This window comes from Chiloscyllium plagiosum, unplaced genomic scaffold (assembly GCF_004010195.1).
Source record: "Chiloscyllium plagiosum isolate BGI_BamShark_2017 unplaced genomic scaffold, ASM401019v2 scaf_9898, whole genome shotgun sequence".
NCBI lineage: Eukaryota > Metazoa > Chordata > Chondrichthyes > Orectolobiformes > Hemiscylliidae > Chiloscyllium > Chiloscyllium plagiosum.
Window position 1 is genome coordinate 17,055 of NW_025213091.1, and position 9,652 is coordinate 26,706.

At 38.7% G+C, this 9,652-nt stretch overlaps 1 protein-coding gene and 2 non-coding genes across 3 annotated transcripts; 2 read left to right on the forward strand and 1 right to left on the reverse strand.

The window, feature by feature from the left end:
* Positions 1-3,919: 3,919 nt before the first annotated feature.
* On the forward strand, positions 3,920-3,991 carry trnae-cuc. The gene has a single exon. It is a non-coding gene; the product is annotated as a tRNA-Glu (tRNA).
* Positions 3,992-4,274: 283 nt separating this feature from the next.
* trnae-cuc lies at positions 4,275-4,346 on the reverse strand. The gene has a single exon. It is a non-coding gene; the product is annotated as a tRNA-Glu (tRNA).
* Positions 4,347-4,566: 220 nt separating this feature from the next.
* Positions 4,567-9,413, forward strand: ppdpfb (pancreatic progenitor cell differentiation and proliferation factor b). The gene is made up of 5 exons (XM_043686159.1): positions 4,567-4,710; positions 6,120-6,207; positions 7,202-7,279; positions 8,971-9,070; positions 9,241-9,413. The coding sequence occupies exons 2-5, from the start codon at positions 6,153-6,155 to the stop codon at positions 9,317-9,319; spliced, it is 312 nt and encodes a 103-aa protein (XP_043542094.1). The 5' UTR covers positions 4,567-4,710; positions 6,120-6,152; the 3' UTR covers positions 9,320-9,413.
* The last annotated feature ends 239 nt before the right edge of the window (positions 9,414-9,652 follow it).

The window sequence follows — 9,652 nt, forward strand, 5'->3', positions numbered from 1 at the left end:
AATCCCTCGAACTCAGCACTGCCTTCCTAACCTGCAGTCTTCTTCCTGACCTCTCCGCCCCCACCCCACTCCGGCCTATCACCCTCACCTTGACCTCCCTCCACCTATTGCAATTCCAATGCCCCTCCCCCAAGTCCCTCCTCCCTACCTTTTAACTTAGCCTGCTGGACACACTTTCCTCATTCCTGAAGAAGGGCTTATGCCTGAAACGTCGATTCTCCTGTTCCTTGGATGCTGCGCTTTTCCAGCAACACATTTTCAGCTCTGATCTCCAGCATCTGCAGTCCTCACTTTCTCCCAGAAAAAAATGATCGACTATTTTGTGTATGCTTCGCAGAAATCCTGCAATGGTGCTAATCATTGCTCAATATCTTTGGAAATGCTTTGGAAATGAATAATTATTACCATCAGTACTCAGTTTATGAAGCAATTAAATGAAATTAGATGATTAATTTAGGCGTTACTTTCCTCTTATTTCTGCAAATCTGTCAGAGTGCTTTAACAAAAAAAAATGTCATTGCGATAGGTGGTTTGGAAAAGTTACACCCCACAGCAGGAAAAGTTGAATTAACAGATGATACTGACACAAAATCTCAAATCTCATAAACATATTTTGGCACTTTAAATTGGCATAACTGATTATGTTTTCAAGTAGTGTAGTGACATCACTACTGCATCTGGCCTATACTTTTCAGAAATTTAAGATAAAATTACTATAAAAGGAAAATAATTTTAGAAGTACAAACTGGTTCTCGGTACGTAGTATTATAAAGTTTACTTCCAGACACGGAATAATTTTAGGCTATTTTCATGAAAGAACTCGGCTGCTATTGGCTGTCAATCTAACACTTTGATGCTGCAACAGTATCACTTTATGACATCACGAGTTTTTAAATCAGGTCTATCAATTTTGACTAACACACTTATGGTGCAAGTATCAAGTTTCTCAAAGACAGCACAAGGTCGAAGACTTTATTTCAAGACGTATAATCATCAGCAAGACAAGGTATCCTTAAAAGTTAACCGTTAATAATTCAAAAAATAATTATATTTATATACAGAACCAAAATATTGCAAATGCTGGTAATCTGAAGTAAAAACAAAATGTGCTGCAAATATTGTATTGCTCTGGCTGCATCTGCATGAAAAGAAAACATTTAATGTTTCAGCTTTGTGATCCTTTGTTAGAAATGGAACCATTTATAGATGCAAATATTTTAAAGCAGGGTAAGTGGGGGGGGGGGGGCACAAAAATGAAAGAAAGGATCGGAGAGATTAAATGACAAGAAAATATGAAAGTGCAAGGCAAAAGTGGGAACCAAAAGTTATGAGACATAAAATAGTATCATGGAAAACCAAGTTTTCTCTTGAATACCTATTTCTACCACATTCTCAGGCAGTGCATTCCTGATCTTAATCACTCACTGCACAAAAAAGTTTTCTTCATGTCACTTTTGCTTTTTTTTTGTCTGATCCTGAAATTTGTGTACTTTGATTTTTGATCCTTGATGGAAACACTTTCTTCCTATCTGCTCTGTCTAGACCCTTTATGATATTGATTACCTCTTTCAAGTTAGCCATCATCTTTTTTTCCAGGAAAAATAGCAAAAGTTTTTTCCACACCTTCTCTAATGTCTTCATACCATCCATAAGTATGGCACCTAGACTGGATGCAGTATTCCAGTTGAAGATGAAGTAATGCTCTTGCCACCGCCTACAGGGTCTGCTTGGGTCACTACTTGATCAGGCTGCTTCTCTTACCTGGCCTTAGACTTTCTCCCCTACCTTCCCTTCCTCCTGGCTGGTGGTCATTGCTCATGCTGGCCTTCAGTGACATTTCCTCCTCTCTCTCTCTGGGATGGAGACCAGGACTGAGAGATTCCTGGGTTGAATCGTAGATCACAGCTGGCACAGGCAGCCACAGATGAGGATGGTAGAAGATGGAGGGTGACGTCCACTCTGCTTTGTTCAGCGGCTCACCTGTGTTGTTATGTGGCTCTGGCCCACAGTCTATTTGGGATCCCTCTATTTCAGTTGCTGCCTCTGATTGGGGGGAGGTCAAAGAGTCATATACAGAACCCTGCCAACTGATAAGGTGGTGGAGGCCAGGCCAGGGTCACATCCTGGCTGAGGGGGGACTTTGTTCTGTCCATTCATATGGCATCCTCTTGGGTAGAATCTGACTGGCAGTGGCTGTAGCATGGCTGGAGGTGCAGCTCCAGCAGGGTCTGGTAGGTGAGGATTCCCTGTGCAGTCCTTGGGAAGCAATGTGCCTAATGGAGAGGCTGCACGTCAGACAATTGAGAATCAGCCTCAAATGTGAGAGAAGTAAGAATCCTGCCAAAATGGTGCCAATTGGTCAGGAACAAAAGTAAATATTAAAATGAATTTCAAGATGCTGAACAAGACTTTAGGTCCCAATACCTTGAAATTAATGCAAAACAATATTAAACAGGGCAATGATATTTGAGGACTCCTTGTGTTGTGTATAGATGAAGATATTCAAAATCATTAGGAATCTTGACCTCCTGATTGTGATGTTGCCCTTTTGTGGCAATAACTCTAATATAGCTGTAACTTTTAAAGTTTGTCCTCCTTAGATCTCAACTTGTCCACCATGGTAGCATTCAAAACTTCTCTCACTGGTTTAAAAAGCATATTTAAGCATTTGAGAAGTTACAGTCAAGATGCACAAGATATGATTGAGGAATGAGCTATTTTAGTTGCATGGAAAGATTAGAAAAACTATGAACCTTCTCCCTAGAAAATGCTGAAAGGAGATGTGCTGGAGGTGTTCAAAATCATGAGATGTCTAGACAGAGCTGACAAAAGGAAACCATACCCAACAGCAGAAGGGTTGTGAATCAGAGGATAAGATTTTGGCAAAAGATCCAAAAGCTGTATGAAAAAAAACGTTTATATAAACAACATCAGAATGCATGCATTTGATGGGTGGTGAAAGTAGATTTACAGGGAATTAGTTATTAACCAAAATAGAAAAACATTATAGCTACAGGAAAAGGCAGAGGTTTGGGTGAGACGAACTGAGTTGCCCAAAAAGAGCATTGGTGGTGACAGAACAGGCTAAATGGGCTCTTTCTATTCTATAACCATTCCATGATTCTGTTAACTTCAGAATGTCCCATCAGCATTTATTTCTATTTTTTCTCCCTTTTGCATTGTAACTAATTTTCCCATATATATTTTCAATTATCAAGTTTCACCTTCTCCAGTCCTTCTGATTTGTCTTACCTTTTTGATATTGGTGAAGTTATTGATTTTTTTTACTGTGCAATTGAATAAATGTGGTACAACAGAATTTTTTTTTAAAAAAAACATAAACCAAAAAGATCCCTCCATTTCTTTCTGGAGATGCAACCAGACCTACCAAGAATTTATCGTTTTATTTCAAAATGTTGATAATAATGTTAATGTCTTCAGTGGTTACTTTGTTTTCTATAGCTTAAAACTGAGGAAGGATAGTGATTATAATATCGCTGAAAGAGACTCCCATTGATAAAATCTTGTGTTGGGAAGGGTGGCCTCCATCTCTGCCATAGTCAAATTGCCGACCAATCAGCACTCTCTCTCCTGCAGGGTGAATTGTTGTCATAGTTTAAAAATTGGTATTCTTGTGATGGTTCTGACGAGTGCACGAAGGTAATATTGTTTCCCCTCAGCAGTATTCCAGTCAATGCTGTCGATATCATATTTTGCCCAATATGGAACTTACATGCTCTTATCCCTATTTTTGTTAGCAATTGATCATGGTAGGAGACAAACATTCAATGTTGGATATAAGATTACATTGTTCTAATTAAATTTGATCATATTTGAAAATATCACACATCAAAAGACGCAACGATCCTTTGTCTATTGCAATAATCAAAGATGAGTTTGTCTCAACATCTAACAGAGCTCCCTGGTGGTCTAGTGGTTAGGATTCGGCGCTCTCACCGCCGTGGCCCGGGTTCGATTCCCGGTCAGGGAATGCATGTTTTTTTTCTTGCAATGTTTTGCATTTTAAAATTATTTAGAAAGTATTAATACGGGCCGTTAATCTGATTGTGAAAAATATGTTTGCTTCACATATTCCGATTGGCATGGCTTTAATAATTTTAAGATGCTGTAATCTATGGTAATTTTATCCTTTCTTGTTTATATTGAAATATCTTCATTAAAATGTCTTCAAAATAGTGGTAGCAAATTTAAATGAACTTTAATATACTCTATTCGAAGGTTTAACCGCCCATTCAAATAAAATAAAACACTTTTTCCCTGACCGGGAATCGAACCCGGGCCGCGGCGGTGAGAGCGCCGAATCCTAACCACTAGACCACCAGGGAAGTTGATGATATGTTTTCAGTCTATATACTGGAGGCTGATTGCGCCGATGTTGTCAATTGTTTTTGTGTGGACACGAAGGTGATTTTCCAGGCGCTGATTGGACGCAAGGCAGGACTCCACTATGGGCAGTGTGTGCCTATTGGACGGCACCGATGATTGACGTTGATCAACGGTTTTCGGGCGGGGCGTTGCGGGCCGAGGTTCTATATCAGGCGCGTAGAGCCCGCGGTCCCTAACATTGACTTTTGAGTGGAGTACGTGAGGTGGTAGTGCTTCGTGCCGGTTTACGATTTCAAATGGGCCCTGTTGCCTAGCGTTTGCTTTCTTCAGTTATTACACTTGGAGTCCTGTTTGGTGTCGAAGGTAATAGATAGGGGCGGAGGAGGGTGGTTGTGTTGTATTATGTTGTGTTGTTGGGGAGAGGACATCCTGGGGCCGCTGACTTCAATCCTGTTGCCCCTTCTCCATCGACCATCAGCGGAGCCTGGGCTGTTGGTGGCCGCGGTATGTATCCCTCCCCTCAGCCCGTGAGGCCTTTAAGCCGCTGGAGTGTCCACAGGGTGCGGTTCCCATTGCACTGTTTTCACTGAGTGAGTTACTCTTTCCCCACCGGGGGGTGGTGGGGGTGGCGGAGCTGGCTGTCATGTTGTTAACTCAGCTGTTTCTCCCCATTTGTGCCCCCCTCTGAGTAATGTTGTTTGCAACCTCATATTATTACAACAATACTGAGGATACTGGAAATCTGAAACAAACTGCTGGAAAATCACCCGTGGATTTAATTCCTTCAGAATTTCTGGGTTTTTTTTGTTTCAACTTTACATTTTCCTTTAAAAAGCTACAGTTGTTAGACTGTCCTTTTTTTTTGATGTTGACAACTCATTTGTGATAGTTTGGCAGTCATTTTTGAACGTATGAGTGCTGTTAATTTGGCAGTGACTTACCTAAAATAGGTGACACTTTAGTAATTTAATCCCCTGAATGATGCTTGGCAGTCTGTCAGGTTCATAGAATGCTATTTGGGCCAAGAATCTGTTTATAACTTGCAGGGTGTTACTGGGGCTGTGCAAAGCTGCTTCAAATTGGCAGCTAAACCATAGATAATTTTGTATCTACTAAAATTATAAATTGCCTTTTTTATTTTTCATATCTCTGTATACTACAGCTTTTATTCAGTAAGATGTGTCAAAGAAATGCTAAAGCAGCAGCAATTAATTCTTAAACCATTCAACCTTGGTTTTTAATTCCTATTCTATAAATTGAGAATAATTTCATGTCTGTAGCACTTGTGATGTTCTGCTTTTGAGCAAGTCTGTTATTTTTAAGGCAACAGTTCAGATATAACAGGGAGAGGGGTAGAAATAGTCTAAACATAACTAAATTCTGTGTACTGTTTTGATTGAACTGGAATGAAATCCAAACCTAATCTACAAACTTCCCAATGTATTTTGTTAAAATGCTCTCATATGATCATGTCTTTGTGTGCTACATATTGTCAAAGCTATTCTCAAACTTTGTCTCTTTATGTAAGGCTTTAAACCTTGTGCCTGGTTTTGTGATGAGATTTTCTTAAAATTTGATTACCTTTTGATGTGAAAGGCTTTCTTTAATAAAGGTGACCTATCCTATTTGCTAGTATGTGGTCATTAAGGTCAGGCATTTCTCTGTACTAGAATTGCACTGTAATTTTCAAGAACTTGTTGAACTACCAGTTGTGATGTTTTGCTATGCTGCAAATCTAAATATAGTTTTTAATTTCCTTTTGCTACTTCAAGGGTAACCATCAGATACTAGTTTGAAAGATTGCAATGGCATCCATTCCGTCAACTGGCTCTCTTACAGCAACCCATGACTATTACAGGAGTAAGTAATTCTGAATAACAATCCTTTTGGGGTGTTTGCAGTAGGAGGATCAATTGAGTTACAGATAGCTGATTGGTTGATGTGCTCTTTGTGGGTGTTTTCCAACAGAAACAGCTGCAAACCTGATGAGTAACAACTTTCAGTAAAATTCACAGTAATGATTTTTTTCTCTTAGCATGCTTACTAAATTTGTGAATACTTTTTGCAGTATTTTATCTATAAACAATGAAAGACTTTTTTTATTTTGGTATACAGCAGGATTGAGTTTATAATTAGATTTTTTGCTTCATGTATATGGAGATGCCCATCAAATTTTAATTCTGATTGGGGCCAATGATACAGTAAGATTTATATATTTTTGATCTTTTATTTATCATGCTATATTCTACAATTCCTTTTTATTTAAATAACTGATCAACCCTTTTGGGGATGGGGTCCTGAAAGAATTTTCTTTGTTCTGCAGAGGTAGACAGCACAAGGTTTTGAAAACTGTTTGTTTAGTGGTTTTTTAATATTATGGTGTTTCTTAGATTAAATCTTTCAGTTCCTTTGCAAATTGGGATGCTAAATGGGTTAATAATTTCATAAGTAATTTTGCAAACCAATTTTAGCTTGCTAATTATAATCAGCAAGGGACAGTTCTGTTAACAAACAAGCACAGTAACTTTATTTAAGATTGAAAGCTGTATTTCAAAGCCATTACTTAAATTTGAGGGTCCTCTGTTTCCAGAGGATGAGGTCTCTGGAAATACTGAGGGACCTGTGCTTTTCCAGGGTAATCTGTACCGTTCCATACTTTGTTTTTTTTTTTCTTGGCATAGCTGTAGTGATCATTCATCAGAAATGTTTTGTTTAGAGCAGGTTGATGCTGCCTTTCAGCATTCAGGGAAGGGGATGAGCACATGTTGTTGTTCAAGTTTTCCATGTTCTAAATAGAGTTTGTAGAAATACTGATGTATGATAAATAACTTTAAGTCGAAACTTCTAATTTCAGGACGCCTTGGTTCTGCTTCCAGCAATAGTTCCTGTGGTAGCTCAGAGCACATGGGAGAAGTGATTCCACACCATCCAGGTAAAAGAACTTCCACTTATGTTTTAGAAATGCAGCTCATCTTGTGTTTGTAACAAATCTCTTTGGAAATATTTTGAACTCCATATAACAACAGTTAAGTTTAATTATGCTACCAAACTGCTTTTACCCAACTAACTAATCTCTTGTGCTGTTAATCCGATTTCATTGAAGTTGACTTTATGTATCAAGAAACAATTAAACTATGTAATTTGATTTTTTTATTGCTACCTTTGTCATATTTTGAATTATTATCTTTGACTAGTAATTATTTTGGCCATTTTAAAAATTGAAATTAAGTATTTGGAACCAGGGGCATTGTTCAGCAAATTAAATAAAAATAGTATTAGAAAAATGCCAGATTGGCAACATCTGGCAAGAAAGAAAATATTTTTAAACCTATTACCGCTTCTTGCATAGAGCAAGCTGAAATTCTGGACAACTGAGAAAATGCATAGTGAACACAAGATTGTTCCTGTCGAAGCAAACCTTGAGTTTGAAACTTGTTTAGTTGTTTAATTGCATTGTACACTTTTTTGTCATTAAACTGTTTATCTTTATACACAAGCTTTGAGTATTAAACATTATTTTAAGACATGTTCTTTCTCTTCAAGAAGTGACAGGATTGAGGGCAGAGCAGTAGATGTGATCTATGTGGACTTCAGTTAAGGCATTCGACAAGGTTCCCCATGGGATACTGGTTAGTAAGGTTAGATCTCATGGAATACAGAACTAGCTCACGGGTAGAAGACTGGTGGTGGGTTGTTTTTCAGATTGGAGGCCTGTGACCAGTGGAGTGCCACAAGGATCGGTGCTGTGTCCTCTACTTTTTGTCATTTACATAAATGATTTGGATGTAAGCATAAGAGGTATGGTTAGTAAGTTTGCAGATGACCCCAAAATTGGAGATGTAATGGACAGCGAAGAAGGTTACAACAGGATCTTGATCAGATGGGCCAATGGCCTGTAAAGTGGCAGATGGACTTTAATTCTGATAAATGCAAGGTGCTGCATTTTGGGAAAGCAAATCTTAGCAGTACTTATGCACTAAATGGTAAGGTCCAACAGGAGTTGGGAGGTCATGTTGCGGCTGGACAGGACATTGGTTAGGCCACTGTTGGAATATTGCATGCAATTCTGGTCTCCTTTCTATCAGAAAAATGTTGTGAAATTTGAAAGGTTTCAGAAAAAGATTTACAAGGATGTTGCCAGGGTTGGAGGATTGAGCTAAAGGGAGAGATTGAATAGGCTGGGACTGTTTTCCCCTGGAGTGTCTGAGGCTGAGGGGTGACCTTCTAGAGGCTTATAAAAGTGAGGGGCATGGAAAGGATAAATAGACTGTCTCTTCCCTGGAGTGGGGGAGTCCAGAACTAGAAGGCACAGGTTTAGGGTGAGAAGGGAAATATATCAAAGAGACCTAAGGGGCACCTTTTTAGAGGGTGGTAAGTGTATGGAATGAGCTGCCAGAGGAAATGGTGGAGGCTGGTACAATTGCAACATTTTAAGCAGCATTTGGATGGGTATATAAAGAGGAAGGGTTTGGAGGGATCTGGGCTGGGTGCTGGTAGGTGGGACTAGATTGGGTTGGAATATCTGTTCAGCATGGACAGGTTGGACCAAAGGGTTTGTTTCCATGCTCTATGACTTTATAAAAACAGTTTTATAGCAACCGTTTGCTAATTTTGTATTTGCAGGATTACCAAAGTCTACAGCGGGCCAGTGGTGGATCAGTTTTTTCTTTGGAAAAACACAGAACCATCCAGTAATGACAACTCTTTCTGAATCCTCTGAGGGGTGAGCACTGTACAATGTAATGGAAAATGTCAATGGAAGATAATTCCAAGTAATCAAGATAAACTCATTGTATAACAAACACTAAAGTCCTCTGATCAACTTGTAAGCATTTTTTTAAAGGATGTTGGTATATAATGACAAATAGTGCAATAATTTTCTTTTCTTTCTAGTGGCAAGATCAACTGTATACTGTCTCAAGAAATGGCGAGGAAACGACATGCCAGTGAGCCCAGCAAACCTTCATCTTAATCTGGTTTCAACTTTTGAAGAAGATGCTAGGAATTTCAGGCGTTCCCAAACCTTAAATTTTTAAAAATAAAGGCTGCTTGAGTTTCTAACTATATATTTTAAATAAAATCCAGTCCTCATTTTTTCCATTTTTATTGAGGATTGTTTGTTTAATTGAACATCTAATAATAAAAAAAACTTTAGCAGCCCATCTGTCTAGTTTTCCATTTACTTTTTTCTTTTTGCTAGATGTCTTTGGCTTGTCATATTACCAAATCATAGACATGCTGTTATCTGGTCAGTAGGTTTCTCCACACTTTCAGGTAGCAAGTGGCTCAGGTTAGCAACTGCTGC

What these genes read in the sequence shown, in the direction of transcription:
- ppdpfb (XM_043686159.1), top strand. Translation starts at nt 6,153, where the DNA reads ATGGCATCCATTCCGTCAACTGGCTCTCTTACAGCAACCCATGACTAT. An exon ending in AACCCATGACTATTACAGGA is followed by an intron (nt 6,208 to 7,201) that starts GTAAGTAATTCT and finishes TTCTAATTTCAG; the next exon opens with GACGCCTTGGTTCTGCTTCC. An exon ending in AGTGATTCCACACCATCCAG is followed by an intron (nt 7,280 to 8,970) that starts GTAAAAGAACTT and finishes TTGTATTTGCAG; the next exon opens with GATTACCAAAGTCTACAGCG.